The 19,889-nt window shown below is 40.0% G+C and overlaps 1 protein-coding gene across 2 annotated transcripts in view; it reads left to right on the top strand.

The window, feature by feature from the left end:
* Positions 1–19,889, top strand: part of SYNE1 (spectrin repeat containing nuclear envelope protein 1) — a 505,866-nt gene that overhangs the window by 273,091 nt on the left and 212,886 nt on the right. For both annotated transcript variants that reach the window (XM_070796399.1, XM_070796398.1), the window contains exons 73-83: positions 1,099–1,245; positions 5,594–5,719; positions 7,088–7,264; positions 8,300–8,565; positions 10,847–13,007; positions 14,389–14,726; positions 15,370–15,514; positions 16,182–16,400; positions 17,180–17,439; positions 18,870–19,035; positions 19,376–19,531. In XM_070796399.1, coding sequence (XP_070652500.1) covers positions 1,099–1,245; positions 5,594–5,719; positions 7,088–7,264; positions 8,300–8,565; positions 10,847–13,007; positions 14,389–14,726; positions 15,370–15,514; positions 16,182–16,400; positions 17,180–17,439; positions 18,870–19,035; positions 19,376–19,531 — 4,161 coding nt within the window. The remainder of the gene's footprint in view (positions 1–1,098; positions 1,246–5,593; positions 5,720–7,087; positions 7,265–8,299; positions 8,566–10,846; positions 13,008–14,388; positions 14,727–15,369; positions 15,515–16,181; positions 16,401–17,179; positions 17,440–18,869; positions 19,036–19,375; positions 19,532–19,889) is intronic.

Here is a 19,889-nt window from a genome sequence, read left to right as displayed (position 1 = left end):
CACCATCTTTGTAGCAGGCTTTTTTTGTGCATTAGGGATATAGCTCAATTTTTTTTTAAAGGTGGTGAATGTTTGAAAGACAAACATATTTTAGAAATAAAAGTTTAAAAAGCAGATGAAATTCTAAGAACAGAGTCAGAGCCTTAAATTTAAGTTTGAAAAAATGTTAAAGAAAACAAAATACCTTTTTCTTTTTAGTTCTGCTTAAAATAAAAATAAGGGATATTCCCAATAGCAGATAAAATGATTAATTTAATACATGAAAGAGAAAAGCAGAATTCAGTTACTGCTTCTGTTGTCTCAATAACCAAAGAAAAGTCAGTCAACCTCATATTCTTTTCTTTCCTTTTTTTTTTTTTTTTTTGATGAGTAACTTGCTCAAAAAACCATCATAGGTATATTTACGTTGGTTTCAAGGAAACATGTAAGTTTCTCAACACGTCTTTATGGATAAAATGAAAATTGTTTGGCTGGTTGAGGAACTATTAATTGAAATGACATATTAGAAAATGTTGGATTTTTCTGGGTATATAATTTTGGATTATTTTGGGTTATTGTTGTCCTGGAATATTGCTTCTGAATGAAATGAGGGCATCAAACTCTTCCCTCCCCTGTGTTATAATTTAGTTCCAATTTACCCTACCCCTAAAGAGGAAGCATTTCAGATGAGAGATATTGGTTATCTTTTCATAAACTGGCAGTTTATTGTTACTTTTAGTTCCTCATTTAAACAAAAAGGGCAATTTTATACAATCAGGAGAAGCTGAAAAAGCTTTTGGTTTAGGTTTGACCAATTTACTTCAAAGATTCTATACATTTTAACACATTTCTACTGTTATAGTAACTCTTCCCACCTTCCCTTTCCATAATCAGGATATTAGTGTTGTAATGCATGGGTTGAGAAGTTAGAAACTGGGGCATGGCCCACATGCTTTGCAATGTTTTGGAACATATGCAAACTCCATCGATGTGTGTCCGATGTCAGGGAGCATGGCGAAGGGGGATCCATTTATGGTGGATTTGTTTCATTTGCTTCTACTGATATTTACAGTAATATAAAACAGCTCTCACAACTGCAGCTTGATCATTCTGTCTCAGGTGTACCAGAGTTTGGAACACGAACTTCAGAAGCACGTTAGTCGACAAGACACCCTTCAGCAGTGTCAGGCCTGGCTTTCTGCGGTTCAGCCAGATTTAAAGCCAGGCGCGAATCCTCCTCTTAGCAGGGCAGAAGCTGTCAAGCAGGTAGTTTGTGATTCCTGAAAGTTTATATTACACTGTGATTCATTCATTTGATGGAAACATGTTAAGTACTTGTTGTGTGCAAATTGTGCTAAATATCAAAATATAAATAAGATCTGAACTTGATCCTAGTCAAGTTCACATTCTAGCCAGGAAGATGAACACACAACTAAGGATCAGTCTGGTAGAATAAATAGAGCATGGGCACTGTGCCCAAAAGGTACCTACTCAGTAGGGTCACCATGGATAAACCATTGAATTTCTCTGTGCCTTAATGTCCTAAGTGATTATAGGACTGAAGGTTATGAAGAAATTCAAATGCCATGCCATAATGTACCCGATTTGCTAAGAGAAAAGCAAAATTAGCCTCTTCACCTTTTTTGGCACAGAACAAGTTGCTTGTTAAATAATTATCGAATGAATGCTGAATGAAATATTGTCATGTAAAGGATTCTGTGGCATATTAATTTGACATCTACATGCTTAAAATGTTGCTGCTGAGATTTCATCAGAATATTTGAGATATGTTTTTAAAACTTTTGAACTAAGCAACTTTTCTATGTGGTTCAAAGAAAATATTTCAAAGGTATTTAATTATAAAGGTTATTGCTGCCAGATATGAAATAATAGTAAAAATTCAATTTTTTACCTCAAACTGAGATTAAAATAATATGCTTGTTCATTTAGTCCACAAAGAGAATGTGTTCAGTTTATATCCCTCCAAAATATGCCTTTTGGCTTAAATAATTTACATTATTTAAGTCATGAAATGATTCACAGAAATGCATCTATTATACCTTGTAAAGAATAGAATCTGGACAAATCTGGACAGAATCTGGACAAACAAATCTAGACTTTCTTTGAATCAAGAAATGAATTAAAAATTGTCTGCATTCTGCCTTTTCATTAGATTGTGAGTTTCTTAGGCCATTTATTATCTTATGGCTATTTGTTTCCAGTCTAGTTTATTCAGAACAATCCAGACCAAAGCTTGATTTTTCTCCTTTGTTCCCAAAAAAAGAATTAAAAGAGAGGGGGTAAAATAGTATTAATCCAATGAACCTTTCCTAGAACAGGAAGTTTCTACGTCTCCCTGCATTAGCCATGATTGCAGAAAGACACTGATCCTTCTAGGGGCCCAGATTCAATGACTGTACAGTTTGGTTTTTGCTTCCTGCCCTTTCTGCACTATTTCTCAAAATAGGCTGCCCTCTTCAGAAAACAGCCAGAGAAGAGAATGAGAGGTATTGGAAACACCAAATCAACTGCTTCGATGGTCTGCAGTTGACTTTGGTTGTAGTCCCAGACACACTGTGTACCCGCCAGGGCCTCCCACATGGTAAACACTCAATACATATGTAATGATAACGTAGCCCCCACCACCACTAGTCAATGACACTGATTGGATTCCATAAGAATGTCATCTGTTTTTATGAGGCATGACATGTGAATTTGGGAGAATAAGAAAAAGTCCTATCAGATTTGGCTTCCCAGGTAGCTCAAATGGTAAAGAATCTTCCTGCAATGTGAGAGACCTGGGTTCAATCCCTGGGTTAGGAAGATCCCCTGAAGAAGGAAATGGCAACCGACTCCAGTATTCTTACCTGGAGAAATCCATGGACAGGGGAACCTGCCAGGCTAGGTTCTTTTCGTCCATGGGGTCGCAAAGAGTCAGACATGACTGAGCTACTAACACTTTCACTATCAGATTTGCCCTTGAAGTTGATTTTAGCAAAAATCTTCTGAAACTGTTTTGTCATTGATAATCAACAAGTTGCTTCCAATGCTTTTAGAATCAGGCAAACTCTGTAAATTTTAAAATAAATTACTATTCTTTTTAAAGTAAATACATTTATAAAATAAAAATCCTGATATCTTGTTCTCTTCTTATATCCAAAAGCTGTTTGGGACAGATAATGTTCTCTGAGTCACAGGTACATGGTGGGGCACTTTAGGTTAGCAGCTAATGATGCTAATGGGAAGTGAAATACCAGTCAATTTGTATAACAAATAAAACTTTAGGTGTTGCTTTTAACTTAATGGGAAATTGATCTATGCTTATTACATCTACATGAGAATGATGTACCTGGGCAATCCACACAGCTCAGAGAAAAAGACACTAAGGTAAAGGTCAAAAAATTAGGCTGTCTTATTAACTATGATTTTGGAAAATCACCTAATGTTTCTGCAGGTCTACTTTATCCTATACAAATTGCAGTCTATACCTCCTTCCCCATTTATCACACAGATGTAGTAAGAACCACTTATCGCCACTTCTGCTATCCACCACCTTCCATCAGGCCATCATCAATTTTCATCTGACTCCTAAAGTAGCCTAAAAACTGGTTACCTACTTCCACTGCTCCTGTCGCCCTTTACTCCATAGTAAGCATGATTTTTTTAAACCTGTCTTGGAACATTTCTCCAAATACCTTCCAGTCACATGTGTGCATGTTCAGTTGCTTCGATTGTGTCCAACTCTTTGAGACCCTGTGGACTGTAACCCACCAGGCTCCTCTGTCCATGGGATTCTCCAGGCAAGAATACTGGAGTAGGTTGCCTTGCCCTTCTCCAGGGGATCTTCCTGACCCAGGAAAGGGTACAAATATAAAACTATTTGAACTTACAACTCCTGCATTGGCAAGCAGATTCTTTACCCACTGAGCCACCTGGGAAGCCCACCTTTCAATCACACTTAGAATAAATTCCAAATTTCTTACTACAGTCAGTGAATACTTTGGTTGAATAATTTGTTTTCCAAAAATGAATATTTGCTACTACAGTCAGTGAATACTTTGGTTGAATAATTTGTTTTCCAAAAATGAATATTTGCTAATAAGGAGGCCACTTTTCATAATTGCAGTTGAGATTAGACTGGTGGTTCTCAACCAAAAAGGAGAGGTGATTTTGTTGCCCAGGGGAAATTTAAAACAGTCTCTGAAGACAGTTTTGGTTGTCATAACTATGACTGGTGGGGATGTTCCTGGTATCAGCCAGGGATGCTGTTGAACATCTTGCCATGCACAGGACAGTCCCACAGCAAAGAATGATTTGTCTTCAGATGTCAATAGTGCCACAGTTGAGAAGGCATAAAAATATAAACTCTGCAAATTGGGATGTATGGTCAGTGTCCCCGTGAGGTCCTCCATGCTTTGGCCCTTGCCTATCTTTTAAACTCTGCTCCTACCTAGGTCCCTCTGCTTTAGCCTGGAGCTTTGCACTTGCTATTACCCATCACCCCCGACTGCCTGGAACGCTCTTACCCCATGGCATGACTTGCTCCCTCTACAACTCAAGGCTCTTTTTCAGAGAGGTCTTGGGGGTACATTCATCCCAAAGTAACAGTGCTTCTTCATTATATTAATACTTCCCTATCCTTACCTTGGCCCCTTGATGTGGAAAGCTGACTCATTTGAAAAGACCCTGATGCTGGGAAAGATTGAGGGCAGGAGAAGGGGACGACAGAGGATGAGATGGTTGGATGGCATCACTGACACAATAGACATGGGTTTGGGTGGACTCCGGGAGTTGGTGATGGACAGGGAGGCCTGGTGTGCTGTGGTTCATGGGGTCACAGAGTCGGACATGACTGAGCGACTGAACTGAACTGAACTGGACTGAACCCTTACCTTACTCCATGGTGTTTATTTTATCACTACCAAACATTGCACTGCATATTTGTTTCTGTGTTTATGTATTATCTGTCTTTCTCGTGTAAGCTCCACTGGAGCAGCAGTTTTGTTTTGGAGACTGCTGTATGCTTAGCATCTGAAACAGAACCTGCAGGGCCTCTAAACATCTTCAAAGAAACACATTTCTCTGTGCTTCTGTGTGTAATTCAAGGATTCCCCTGGAGATGCCTTTCTTGGGCTTATGAAAAGGGAAAACACTGTGAATTTTCTGCAGAGAAAAAGAGCCCAGCCGTGTGCATTTTCACCAAACTCCATGAAACCTACAAATGCACAATAACCTTTTATGTCTACAGAATATGCAAAAACATGTTAAGAAAGAGACCAGAGTAGTCTATTGATTCTCTGAAATTGAAAACAAGCTAGAATGTAAACAGAGAATCTGAAACAATTGTGGATGTTTCTTGGGTGTTCCCCTTTCCCAGAACTTACAGACTAATTAGAATAAGAAATGGCTGGTGGACAAATGGCTCCCTGCCAGTGTGCTTTGAAAGCTTTCTTTTGAGTACTTAAATATATGCCATTTATAACAATGGTGAAAACACTGAGTATACCAAGATTATTTTTGAAATGTCAACAAAATACCGCAAATGTACAAATATTTGCTATCTAAATATAGCATGCCTCTCTTGCACTCTGATAATTTTTTTTTTTTTTTTGAGGTCAAACACTTCAGAGCTTTGCAGGAACAAGCAAGGACCTATCTAGATCTCCTTTGCTCCATGTGTGACCTGTCAAACTCTTCAGTGAAAACCACAGCAAAAGACATTCAACAAACAGAACAAATGGTAAAAAGTTAAAAAAAAAAAAAGTGACATGGGCTATGTCTGTTTGATCATATTCTCTTGCTTGCACGTTGCTGCTGCTAAATTAGATGTGAAAAAAAATTCTCCTTGGATTATTCTTGCTATAATGCTCCTTCAGGCATTATAATAAGTATGTATTGAATTTCAACTGAGTCACAGAAAAATAGGCACACTGTGATACTGACACCTCTGAATTAGAACTGAAATATTTAGTCCCACTGAACTGCTGAACATTTGTGCCTCTTTCCTCTTCTCTTTTCTCTTCAATTAGCATTCTTCTTTTTTCTGGTCATTTTGTTGTTGATGTTCTTTTCCATCATTTTTCTTTAGGTCATACTTAGTGTGACCTAAAGAATGTATGAAAGGGACTTCATACATATGTATGAAGGGTCATACTTAGTATGAAAGGGACTCCTGACCCTTGCATTCTCTTAGGATAGCAAACATCTGTCAAGACCCTTCTAAGTCAGCGACAGTGGCTGAGGGTGGTGTTGATAAGGACCCTGAAGCTGTATTTGGGCTTTTTGGACAGGGTTGTGATGAACCAGCAGTACCTGTGCACAGCAGATAGATGGCTCCATAGAGGTCATGTGCCTTCTGCTGCTGCCTTAAATTCTGCAACTCAATGTGTTTGGATTAAAAAAAAAAAAAAAAAAAAAAAAAGACCCGGTTTTGGTATTTAATTGATTAAATATTCCAGAAGAGTAAAATATTCTAAAGGAAAAAAGAAATTAAGGTAAATAACTATAATATAAATAATTAAAATAGCTTTTTTTTTACTTTTATATTTTACTATATTACTAGAGCAAGTATGTTTTTGTATCTTTAAGAAAGATGATATAGCTTTTATATTTTTTACAGACATGGTTTATTGAAAAAAGTTGCATGATTTCAAAAACCAGTGAAGCAGATCTAAACATATATCCAAAACATTAATAACTCAGTGTTCTATAAGAGGTATCAGCTAATGTGCAATAGAGAACAATATAAGTCTTTTCTAGTTAACCCCAAGACCACATTGATGAGTCTGTCAAACAGATGTGTCTACTGCAATGCCCAATGTGAGAAACCATCAGGGCAGCTTCTGACCTAAATAATTGATAGAACTTCTAAAGCCTCACAGTATTGATTGAAATCATATGGCATAAGTCTTCGACGCTGAAAGTCTTTAGAAAACAGAAACATAAAATCTGTTTTTCTTGGAGCAAATAATTTGGGGGGGATTTATCACTGTGTGTGTGTGTTTGTGTGTGTACCCAAGTATTGGTCTGCGTACATGGACAGGCTGATTCACTGAACATAAATGTTTCTGCCTGTTGCTGCTGACTTTTGCCTCTGTGTTTTCTCCAGATTGAACAAAGGCTTGCCCAGGCACAGAACCTAACTCAGGGCTGGGAGGAGATCAAGCACATGAAGGCTGAGCTCTGGATTTACCTCCAGGATGCCGATCAGCAGCTGCAGAATATGAAGAGGAGGCACTCAGAACTGGAGCTAAACATCGCACAGAACATGGTGTCTCAAGTAAAGGTAGGAATTCACGTGTCTCCAGGGGAAACAGAGGCAACAGCATGGGTGTGTGTCAGCCAATCCTTACACATAGTTAAAGAATAAGACAGAATCAGAACCACTTTCATTTGGTACCAGACGAGGACAGGTCAGAAAGTCAACATTCAGATATTTTTTTGGAGCTCCCATTGGCTACTTGCTTTGAAGGACATTCACTCTGTAGCTTGTTTATGAACAAAGCAACTATAGTTCAGCTGGCAGAACCAGAAGGCTGTATCATTAAACAAACACAGAGCCTTACTATTTATTAGCTTCTCATCACAAAAATTGCTAAAGCTGTAGGACTGTAAATGTATCAATTTATTAAATGTATATTTAGGCACTTCAGTGGTTAGGATTCAGTGCTTTCACTGCTGGGTCCTGGGTTTAGTCCCTGGTCAGGAAACTAAGATCTTACAAGCCACATTGCACAGCCAATAAATAAATGAATATAATATGTAATATATATGTATTAACATAGCGAACTTAAATGTAATAAAATATTTATATATTTAAAATGCAATAGAAAATTATTAAATTAACCTGAATGGAAATCGTACCAGACTTTTAACAAACTTTAAGATTTATATTTTCCCTGTGATAATCAGTAATTTATATTTTCTGCTGGAATGTTGTCTCCAGCAGAAGATATATCTCCTGGAGATAAATTAGATTTTTTTTGAAAACCATGAACCTTAAAATTGTTTGGAAAACTAAGGATACACTTTAAGATAAAATGTTAACTTTTTCTCTTAGTGACTGCAATATTGTTCCACATTTATCAGTTTTTCTTTTTACTTTCTGAAGTAACGCAAGAAGATACCACAGTTTCCCTTTGACTCTTATATACTTGGAAATATGTGTTTATGAGAAAGCGTGATGGCTTTCTTTTTGTCCCTCAGTATACATTCTTCAGTTACTTAAAGTGTTCAGAGGTATTGTATCTGTACTTCAATCTGTATTTATCTGGGGAGTGGGTTATAATGTATTGTTTATTTTATTGTTGTTATCCTTTAGGATTTTGTTAAGAAGCTACAGTGCAAACAGGCATCGGTGAACACTATTACAGAGAAAGTGGATGAGTTGACCAAAAAGCAAGAGTCCCCTGAACACAAGGAAATAAGTCATTTAAATGACCAGTGGCTGGATCTGTGCCTTCAGTCCAACAATCTGTGCTTGCAAAGAGAAGAAGATCTCCAGAGAACACGAGATTACCACGACCGTATGAATGTTGTCGAAGGGTTCTTAGAAAAATTTACTACAGAATGGGATAACTTAGCCAGGTAACAGCGGTTCTCTAGTGGGTCACCAAAATGCTAAGCCAGAAATTCCTTAATTTCTATAAAAATCAAAAGTATCTTTCTTACATTTTAAACATCCATTTTCTATCATGGATACATAAATCAAATTTAAATACTGATAAAACATTATTAAGAGTCTAGTGTGATCGTATGCACACAGAACCACGATTTTCCTCACCCAATATTACTTTAAGCAGTGGATAAAAGGAAAATGTTTGAAAACAGCACCGATTCTACCTGTGACCTCAAGGAATATTTCAGGGCTATTACACTTTGACTTTAAAGTACATCCCAAGAATATTTCTAGTTTTAATTACCTGATAAGGGACTCTGTAAATTGAGGACACGAATCCTTCTTGAAAGAAGTTCCATAGGTTTCTTGCCAGTTCTGTGAAGTAACACATTCTGTGTAATTCAGTCTAGTTTTTTCTTGTACTTGTGGTATTCTAGAACTTAGTGAATAATCTGATGGCTCAGATGGTCAAAAGTCTGCCTGCAATACAGGAGACCTGGGTTTAATCCCTGGGCTGGGAAGATCCCCTGGAGAAGGAAATGGCTACCCACTCCAGTATTCTTGCCTGGGAAATCCACGGACAGAGGAGCCTGGAAAGCTGCAGTCTATAGAATCACAGAATCAGACATGACTAAGCGACTAACACTATTTGATTTTATAGCAACTGAACACCTCTTAACTTTTTCTTTGAAAAGGATTCCCTCACCACCCCCCACCCACATACACAGAGTCATATATAGAAATCTTTGTGTAATTCTGATCACTATGATTTATTAAAATCTGTACTTTTTCTGCCCAGATTTAGTAATTTGTAGCAATTAAAACTGAAAACATATTTTAGGTGTAATTCAATCTTGGGTTTTTTGTTTATGTGGATTTCTGTTTTAGGGGAAGTACACTACTTTCTGATGTGTTTACTTTTTCTTGATGCTCAACATTTTATTAGTCTTGGGGATAAATCCAGTGTCAGCAAAAGCCTGTATTTCAGACTGACAGTAGCACCCGGGTCTGGTTAACCCACAAACATGACAGACTTAATACGTCCATGGCAACCCACTCCGGTATTCTTGCCTGGAGAATCCCCATGGACAGAGGAGCCTGGCAGGCTACTGTCCATAGGGTTGCAAAGTGTCAGACAGAACTGGGTGACTAAGAGCAGTACAATATGTCTCAAATGGAAGTCATCATATACTCTCCCAACACTCTTCCTCATACTTCAGAACTAATATTGTTTTGTAAGTGAAAAAGATTCTAAGATTCAGTTTTTCTCATATGTGTCTTGTAGTCAACAGAATGAGAATTCTTTGCATTTCACACTTACTTTCAAAGCTTCTAATGATATATAAAAAATATCTGAGTTATACCAATGAGCAGCTGTTAGAGTCATTGTTTATAGCTTGCTGCTGCTGCTGCTGCTAAGTCGCCTCAGTCGTGTCCGATCCTGTGCGACCCCATAGACGGCAGCCCACCAGGCTCCCCCGTTCCTGGGATTCTCCAGGCAAGAACACTGGAGTGGGTTGCCATTTCCTTCTCCAATGCATGAAAGTGAAAAGTGAAAGTGAAAGTGAAGTCGTGTCCGACTCGACTATTCCCGACCCCATGGACTGCAGCCTACCAGGCTCCTCTGTCCATGGGATTCCACATGGCATATTGTCTACCACTGATTGCTGGAACTTCTCTCAGGAAAGCACAGAAATCACAGATCACTTAATGCCTTTCAGTGCCATTGTCACGAATGCAGTAGATCAGTGTTTCTCAGTATTTTGTGTTTCCACAAATCATCAAGGGGTCTTGTTACCATGCAAATGCTGTTCTGTTGATGAGAGCCAGAGGAAGAAGCTATAAGTACATGTCAGATGTGATGAGAGGGCAGCCGTAGCTAAAAGATGAAGAGCAGAGAAGTATCCAGGCAAACTATCTTGGTTCAACTTCTGCCATGGAAATATATGGGTCTTATATTCTATAATGGAGAAGGAAATGGCAACCCACTCCAGTATTCTTGCTTGGAGAATCCCATGAATAGGGGAGCCTTGTGGGCTACAGTCCATGGGGCCACAAAGAGTTGGACACAACTGAGTTACTAACACTATATTTCATAGTAACTACAGAATCTCTGTCAATAAGCCATGAATTGAGTAACTCTAAGCTAAGAACACCCACTTAAAGAAGATGGTAATGTGCAATTTAACATGATACAAACAAGCACAGATATGGACTAAAATTAACTGGACTTTATGTGCTTTAATATAGATCTGATGCAGAGAGTACAGCTGTTCACCTGGAAGCTTTGAAAAAGTTGGCCCTGGCATTGCAGGAGAGAAAGAAGGCCATTGAAGATCTGAAAGAGCAAAAGCAGAAAATGATAGAACATCTGAATTTAGATGACAAAGAATTAGTCAAAGAACAGACGAGTCACCTTGAACAACGCTGGTTTCAGCTAGAGGACCTCGTTAAAAGAAAAATCCAAGTGTCCATCACCAACCTGGAGGAGCTCAGTGTGGTTCGGTCCAGGTTTCAGGAGCTGATGGAGTGGGCAGAAGAGCAACAGCCCAACATCGCCGAGGCCCTTAAGCAGAGCCCCCCACCTGACATGGCTCAGAACCTGCTCATGGATCACCTTGCCATTTGCAGCGAACTGGAGGCCAAACAGATGCTCTTGAAGTCTCTCACGAAGGATGCTGACAGGGTGATGGCTGATCTTGGCCTCAATGAGAGGCAGATAATCCAGAAGGCACTGTCTGATGCACAAAGACACGTGAGCAGTCTCAGCGACTTAGTGGGCCAAAGACGAAAGTACTTCAACAAGGCTTTGTCCGAGAAAACCCAGTTTCTCATGGCGGTGTTCCAGGCGACCAGCCAGATTCAGCAACACGAGCACAAGATAATGTTCCGTGAACATATCTGCCTGCTACCGGATGACGTGAGCAAACAGGTGAAAACATGTAAGAGTGCACAAGCCAGCCTCAAGACTTACCAAAACGAGGTCACTGGACTTTGGGCCCAGGGTCGCGAGTTAATGAAAGGAGTCACAGAGCAGGAAAAGAGTGAGATACTAGGGAAGCTCCAGGAATTGCAGAGCGTCTATGACACCGTTTTACAAAAGTGCAGCCATCGGCTACAAGAGCTGGAGAAAAATCTGGTTTCTAGGAAGCATTTTAAGGAAGATTTTGATAAAGCCTGTCACTGGCTCAAACAAGCAGATATCATTACTTTTCCTGAGATCAATCTAATGAATGAGACTGCTGAGCTGCACACACAGCTGGCCAAATACCAACACATTCTCGAACAGTCTCCAGAATATGAAAATCTCCTACTTTCCCTTCAGAGAACTGGACAGGCCATCCTGCCCACGCTGAATGAAGTGGACCATTCCTACCTCGACGAAAAGCTCCATGCACTGCCCCTGCAGTTTAATGTGATCGTTGACTTGGCTAAAGACAAGTTCTATAAAGTCCAAGAGGCGATGCTGGCTCGGAAAGAATACGCCTCCTTGATCGAGTTGACAAGCCAGTCTCTGCGTGACCTTGAAGACCAGTTCTCCAGGATGAGCCAAATCCCTGGCCACCTGAGCGTCGAAGAGGCTATGTCTCTTCAGGATGGCTGGCGAGCTCTGGGGGGCGAGGTGGCAGGCCTCACCGAAGCCGTGGATGAACTGAACCAGAAGAAAGAAAGTTTTCGCAGCACCGGGCAGCCATGGCAACCAGACAAGATGCCACAGCTCATCACCCTGTACCACAGGCTGAAGCGACAGACAGAACAGAGGGTGAGCTTCTTAGAAGACACCACCAGTGCTTACCAGGAACACGAGAAGATGTGCCTCCAGCTAGAGAAACAGCTAGAGGCTGTGAGGATGGAGCAGTCCAAGGTGAACGAGGAGACACTGCCCGCAGAGGAGAAGCTCAAAGTGTATCACTCCCTGGCGGGAAGCCTCCAGAACTCCGGAATTCTCCTAAAACGTGTCACCAGGCATCTCGAAGATCTCATTTCACATCTTGACCCCGCAGCTTACGAGAAAGCCAAGCATCAGCTCCAGGCCTGGCAGGAGGAGTTAAAACTGCTCACCTCTGCCATTGGCGCGACAGTGACGGAGTGTGAGAGCCGCATGGTGCAGAGTAGAGACTTGCAGACAGAGCTGAGCCGCTCCCTGGAGTGGCTGCGGAGCGTGGAGGCAGCCCTGAGTGGACCACTGTGCCTGGACCCGAACCTGCGGGACATCCAAGAGGAGATCAGAAAGGTCCAGATCCATCAGGAAGAGGTGCAGTCCAGCCTGAGGATAATGAATGCGCTGAGTAACAAGGAGAAGGAGAAATTCACGAGAGCCAAGGAGCTGATCTCCGCCGACCTACAGCGCACGCTGGCTGAGCTCTCAGAGCTGGATGGGGCCCTGCAGGAAGCTCTCCGCACCAGACAGGTGGGTGCCATGGGGCTTCTGCTCCATTTTTCTCACTTTGCTTCTTTGTAAACAGGTGTGGGGCTTCCCTGGCAGCTCACCTGGTAAAGAATCTGCCTGCAAGGTGGGAGACCTGGGTTTGATCCCTGGGTTGGGAAGATTCCCCTAGAGGAGGGCATGCCAACCCACTTCAGCATTCTTGCCTGGAGAATCCCCATGGACAGAGGAGCCTGGTGGGCTACAGTCCATGGGGCTGCAAAGAGTCAGGCATGAAGCGAGCAACTAACAACAGTAGCAAACAGGTGTGAGTTTTTATGTTCATGGTATTCATTTCAAGTGATTTCCATGTTAATATGACTTTCGTTTTAACACAGGAACACCTTGGTTCTCCCTCTCCTTTTGGAGAGGTAATAAATAATAAAGTGGGTGCTAAATTGCTTCAGTTATGTCCAACTCTGTACGACCCTACGGACCTTAGCCTGCCCAAAAGTTTACCTGCTTTAATACCTTGGCCCATTTCCCCCACATCTGTTCTCAGTCCTTCTGATTCTATGGAATTTCAACCAGCCAAAATATTCCAAGATGTGTATTTTTTTTTAATTCATTCATCTGTGGATGGACACTTAGGTTATTTCTATACCTTGACTATTGTAAATAGCTCTGGTATGAACATGAAAGTGCAGATTTCTCTTTGAGGTAATGATTTTGTTTTCTTTGGATAGATACCCAGGAGTGAGACTGCTGGATCATATTGGTGGTTGATTTCTTGAGGAGTTTCCACACTGTTTTCCATAGTGGTTATACCAGCTTACATTCCCACTGGTATTGTTATACTCCTTCCTACCTGAGGAACTGGGTCTTCCCAGGTGGCACAGAGGTGAAGAATCTGCCTGCCATTGCAAGGAGATGCTAGAGATGTGGGTTCACTCCCTGGATCGGGAAGATTCTGGAGGAGGAAATGGCAACCCACTCCAGTATTCTTGTCTGGAAAATTACATGTGCAGAAGAGCCTGGTGGGCTACAGTCCATGGGAGTGCAAAGAGTCAAATGTGACTGAGAACACACATCCTACCTAAGGCATTATTTCACTTTGGTGAATATTCATTCTGCCACATATTGCTAAGCATTATACTTTTTCTTTAGAGAGAGGACATTTCAGAACCATCATAAATTTCTGTTCTATGATCTTTCTTGTTTATTTTAACTGAGATGATAAAATTATAACAAGAAGAGCTGGAGGGAAAGCAGAGATTAATAAAAAACAAATGTCACCAGCTTATCAATTCACTTGCAGACATACCACCATGAGACTGAGATCTGAAAAGAAATGGAAGGTGTAAACTATTTTCGGGAAACACATGGCAAACGAGCGCTTATTGTGTTTGCTCTTGCTGTTTTTCAGACTACCTTGACTCAAATATACAGTCAGTGTCAAAGGTTCTATCAAGTGTTTCAAGCTGCTAACGACTGGCTTGAGGATGCTCATGAAATGTTACAACTGACAGGCAATGGCCTAGATGTGGAGAGTGCGGAGGAGAGTCTCAAAAGCCACATGGAATTTTTTAGTGCAGAGGATCAGTTCCACAGCAATCTGGAAGAGCTTCAAGGCCTGGTAGCCAACCTGGACCCACTCATCAAGCCGACTGGAAAAGAGGACCTAGCACAGAAAATGGCCTCCCTGGAAGAGAAGAGCCAGATGATAATGCAGGATTCACATGCCCAGTTAGAGCTCTTGCAGAGGTACAGAAATTACTTTGTTTTTTATACTCTAGTGAAATGGGTTTTCACATGGAAAATTTGAATCCATAAAGGATGTACATGGGCTTCCCTGGTGGCTCAAATGATAAAGAATCTGACTGCAATGCAGGAGACCTGGGTTTGATCTCTGGGTCGGGAAGATCTCCTGGAGAAGGGAAGGGCTATGCACTCCAGTGTTCTTGCCTAGAGAGTTCCATGGACAGAAAAGCCTGCTGGGCTACAGTCTGTGGGGTCGCAAAGAGTCAGAATGACTGAGTGACTAACACACGAAGGAGGTACACCGGGGTTTCACTGAAGGCTTAGATGGTAAGGAATCTGCCTGCAATGCAGGAGACTGGGGTTTGATCCCTGGGTTGGGAAGATCCTCCGGAGAAGGGAATGGTAACTCACTCCAGTATTCTTGCCTGGGAAATCCCACAGACAGAGGAGCCTGGTGGGTTACAGTCCATGGGGTCACAAAGAGTCAGACATGACTGAGCAACTAAGAAGGAGCAGGAGCCCAAAGATGTAGATTATCATGTAAATTCATTCTCTTGAGTATCCCTAGACATGTTGACCTCAGAGCTCTTGCATAGAAATGTGTGGTTTTAAGTTGTCTCTTGACTTTTGTTGGATTTTTTTCAAGATGTGCAGCTCAATGGCAGGATTATCAGAAAGCAAGGGAAGAGGTCATCGAATTGATGAATGAAGCTGAAAAGAAATTGTCTGAGTTTTCTTTATTGAAGACTTCTTCCAGTCACGAAGCAGAAGAAAAATTGTCAGAACATAAGGTTAGTTTGCTGCTGTTGTTTTTAATACTTTTGTCATTGTAGCTGTGACAGGTCTTTGCACTGTGGTAGTTCAAGAAACAAGGCAATAAATCCTCGTTCCCACGAGGGCTTCTTAAACAAAAAAAGGATGTGTTCAACCACATTTCAGAGCAATTTTAACTTAATTAAGTGCTGTCACTCATTTAGCATTCCACTGGAAAAGCATAGCTAGCTTTAAAAAGGTACATTCAGAGAAATTTGCTTCTGATAAGATGTGACACAGTAGATTTCAGTAAATACTTTCTGATGTAACTTAGATTACTTCAAATGAAATTCAAAAGTTAACAACTTGAGTTTCACTCATATATCACAGCAATATAAAGTTGAATGTGACATACTTAAATATTAAATTCTGTTCACTTATACTTTTGCTAATTTAAAAAAATGGGATAATGTCATTCAGATAGATAGCATGTCAACTTTTTAATAAGTATGCACTGTACTGCTTTAGAAAACTCACGCCTAACTCAATTACAAATTAAATGTAAAAGTAAGAATTAACAGAGGAAAATAAATGTATGTAGGAACATTTTCTTTTGCAGGTGATTTTGGACTTTACCAAAATCTGTTGAGTTTTTGAAAAAAATCATCTCTCCCTTCAACTTCTTTTCTCCTGTTCCCACTCCAGGCTTTAGTGTCAGTAATAAACTCTTTCCATGAGAAAATCGTGGCTTTAGAGGGTGAAGCTTCAGAACTGGAAAGAACCGGAAATGATGCCAGCAAAGCAGCCATAAGCAGGTCAACAACAGCTGTCTGGCAGCGTTGGACGCGGCTCCGCGCTGTGGCCCAGGACCAGGAGAAGTTACTGGAAGATGCAGTGGATGAGTGGACGAGCTTTAACAATAAGGTAATCACCATTACTGATGGGCTCAAAGTAGTGTCTCCTCACTGATGAGAATGTATCTTGAAAGCAATGTTTTGTCCCCTTTTTGAAATTGGCTTTATGAAAGTAAAAAGCCTTTTTAAAAAAATCTCTATCTCCATGACTTGAAAACCAAATCATGAAATAAAATACATAATGCAGTGTGCAATTCGGTCCCAAGTCCAGGCCCATTTATTTTAATAAGAAAGAAAGAAACCAAGCAATTGCATATTGAGAGGAGAGCAAGCCGATTTTGCCCCATTTGTGGGGTTCCTAGTGAAATTTTCTTTCCTGGCCCTGAAAAAGTGCAAAACACTTTGTCTTTCCATGAAATAAGGAAGAAATTTAACTCATTTCTCAAATCATATTTAATATCTTCTATTTTTTAAACAAGGTTCAGTGTTTTAAGCCACATCTTCCTTTGTGACTCAAAGGCACATATTCATGTTAACATAAATATTGAGAAGAGTCTTTCTCTTACCTGTTTAGTAAAAAATAAAATTAAACCCTTTTCTATGTTATGAAGTCCCTGATTGCCCTAACATTATTTTGAGATTAAATCTTGAAACCCAGAATAATAGAAGTGGTCTTTTCTTCCATGTTAAGAGAATTGTTCATGTTTTAGCTTCCCAAGGTTTAGAGTTGACACCATCGTCTCTACTGTGCATCAGTGTTTTAGTGTCAAATGTGGCATTTGTTGGAATAGTCCTCTCTTTTTCATTTTATTTACTTTTGAACTTCATAGTGTGTGCATTTGTCATCAGGTTAAAAAAGCCTCTGAAGTGATTGATCAGCTGCAAGATAAATTACCGGGAAGCTCAGCAGAGAAGGCCTCAAAAGCAGAACTCGTAACTCTTCTTGAATACCATGACACATTCATCCTGGAGCTGGAACGGCAACAGTTGGCCTTAGGGATGCTGCGGCAGCAAGCGCTGAGCATGCTCCAGGATGGAGTCACACCATCCCCTGGGGGAGAGCCACCCACGGTGCAGGAGATCACAGCCATGCAGGACCAGTGCCTGAAGTAACTATACACCTGCCCTCATTCTCTGTTTCTAAACGTGGCCATGACCCAAAGGGGCAAATGGAGTCTTGGGGGAGCTCCACCATGCCGCCTTAAAGACATGGGGATCTGTTCCTATCATCCTTGCTATCTAGCACATATCAGTCATATTAGAAATGTAGTGATGAAGCACACAGATTCAATCTCTACCTTCAGGCAGTTTGCAGTCAAGCAGCAGAGGTAGACAGCTAAAGATACATTTAGGTGAAGTATTTAAAGGAAGCTAAGTGAAATCAAAGCAGAGGCAATTAACCTAGGAGAGGAGTCAAATCAGGCTTCCCCTCAGAAGGGATATTTAAGTTGAAAACTAAGCAGGTTTGAACCAGCCAATGAGGTAGGAGGAGAGTTCTGAAGACAAGGAAACAGCAAGTAAGCCAGCTTGGTAGTAAGCACTTTTAAGGAACTCTTGGGTTATGGGGTAATTCATGAGAGATGAAGCTTGAAAGGTTAACAGTTGGGAGATATTGAGATTTGGTTTTGATAAATCTTGATTACTCAGTGGCTAAATTGGATAACAGAGACATTAGAGCAAGGATGATACCAAAGTCCAGGTAAATAAGAGTTATTTACTGATACTGAATGTAGAGAAAGTTAATCTTAATGATATATAACCAGCTGGATTTACTTATTGGACCAAAGAGGAAATGTCACTGTATAGTTCAACTCCTGAATTGACTAATATTATGTGTGCTTAGTTGCTCAGTCATGTCTGACTCTTTGTGACACCATGGACAGCAGCTCACCAGGCTCCTCTGTCCGTGGGGATTCTCCAGGCAAGAAGACTGAAGGAGGTTGCCAGGCCCTAGTAATATATCACTCATATGTATCCCACATTCACCCCTTCAATTATAGATGAATTCAGGATAATCTGACTCCACTTATTCAGACTTTGCAACCAAATTATGTCAATTCAAATAAAGACTTATAATTTGGATGCTGAGCATTATTAGTCATACAATATCCAAAATTTGATTCTTTATTTAAAGGCTAGTCTCTAATAGGCACAAATATTCCAATTATACATTAATTTTTAGGGCTGATGATTCTGTACCATATAAGTAGATTTCCAAAGAGGAAATTTAAAAAAATCAGACGATCTCCAGGTTATTTTAGACAGGAAAATGGATTGCAGTGTAGTGGCATGGGAGTATGTCAGCTCTCCATTTTCCAGGAATAAATCATTCACTTCACATTAAGTGTATTCTTGTTGTATTTAAAGTCAGTTTAAATGTTACTGAAAATTATCTGGCAGTTTGGGGGAAGTGTCTTTACTTGGAAAAAAATAGAAGGTTTTACTTTTTAACGTCTGTTTTTGACAATATGATGTCATGTACTGGAGGTTTCCTTTCATTTCAATCCATGTCTGCTTTCTCCCCTTAATGTTTCTAAAGCATGCAGGAGAAAGTCAAGAAGAACGGGAAGATAGTAAAGCAAGAGCTCAAGGAACGAGAAGTGGTGGAGACACGCATCAGTTCAGTAAAATCTTGGGTTCAGGAAACGAAGGAATACTTGGGGAATCCAACAATAGAAATAGATGCTCAACTTGAAGAACTTAAGGTACAAAATTAATTCCCTAGACTCATCATTTAAAAAAACAGTGCTAATTTTAATCAGATATTCTTGTTTATATTCAATGAGATATTAAAGTGAAATCTTTTAGAAATGTTTTACGTGAAAGGCTCTTAGTGTTAGTTCATTGGACATTCTTTTGTTCCATGTAAAGTGGACATGCTTCTTATTTAGAGACTAAGGAAATGTTTGTTTTTTGTAAATGTGTTTCTCTAATTTTACACTTAATCCAATTTTGAGGAACCATACATATCCTTGTTTCTGTACGTGTAAAAATCAATTTCCTTATCTGGCTCCTAGAAATTTCCTATGTTGATATTTCCTTCAGATTCTCCTAACAGAAGCCATAAATCACCAACAGAATGTTGAAAAAATGGCTGAAGAACAGAAGAATAAGTACCTTGGTCTTTATACTATATTACCTTCTGAACTCTCCCTTCAGCTAGCTGAAGTGGCTTTGGACTTAGGAACTACCCATGATCAGGTAAACCTACAGTCAAGAAAGAGTAGCTTTCCATTCTTTATTGTCTCAGTACTCTTGTGTAACAGTGCAGGATTTTCAGTCATGTCTTCATGGAAACAGAGTTAAAAAACAGATCAGTATTAAACAATAATATTAAATTAAAGGTTTTATTCATAGGTGAGAAGCATATGAAATGATATTAAATGTAAACAATAACGTCAAACATTAAAGATAATTTTTATGATTTCCTTAACCTTTCCCCCCAAAAATAATTACTCAAAGAAACAAAGAAAGCAAGATAAATTTCATGTATTCAACAAATATTTATTGAGTACCCAGAGTCTGCCAGGCACTCTTCTATTTGTTATTTTAGTTCAGT

Source organism: Bos indicus, chromosome 9, assembly GCF_029378745.1.
Source record: "Bos indicus isolate NIAB-ARS_2022 breed Sahiwal x Tharparkar chromosome 9, NIAB-ARS_B.indTharparkar_mat_pri_1.0, whole genome shotgun sequence".
In the NCBI taxonomy this organism is placed as follows: domain Eukaryota; kingdom Metazoa; phylum Chordata; class Mammalia; order Artiodactyla; family Bovidae; genus Bos; species Bos indicus.
Note: the sequence above shows the minus strand (reverse complement) of the source record. Positions and strands in the feature narration are given on the sequence as shown.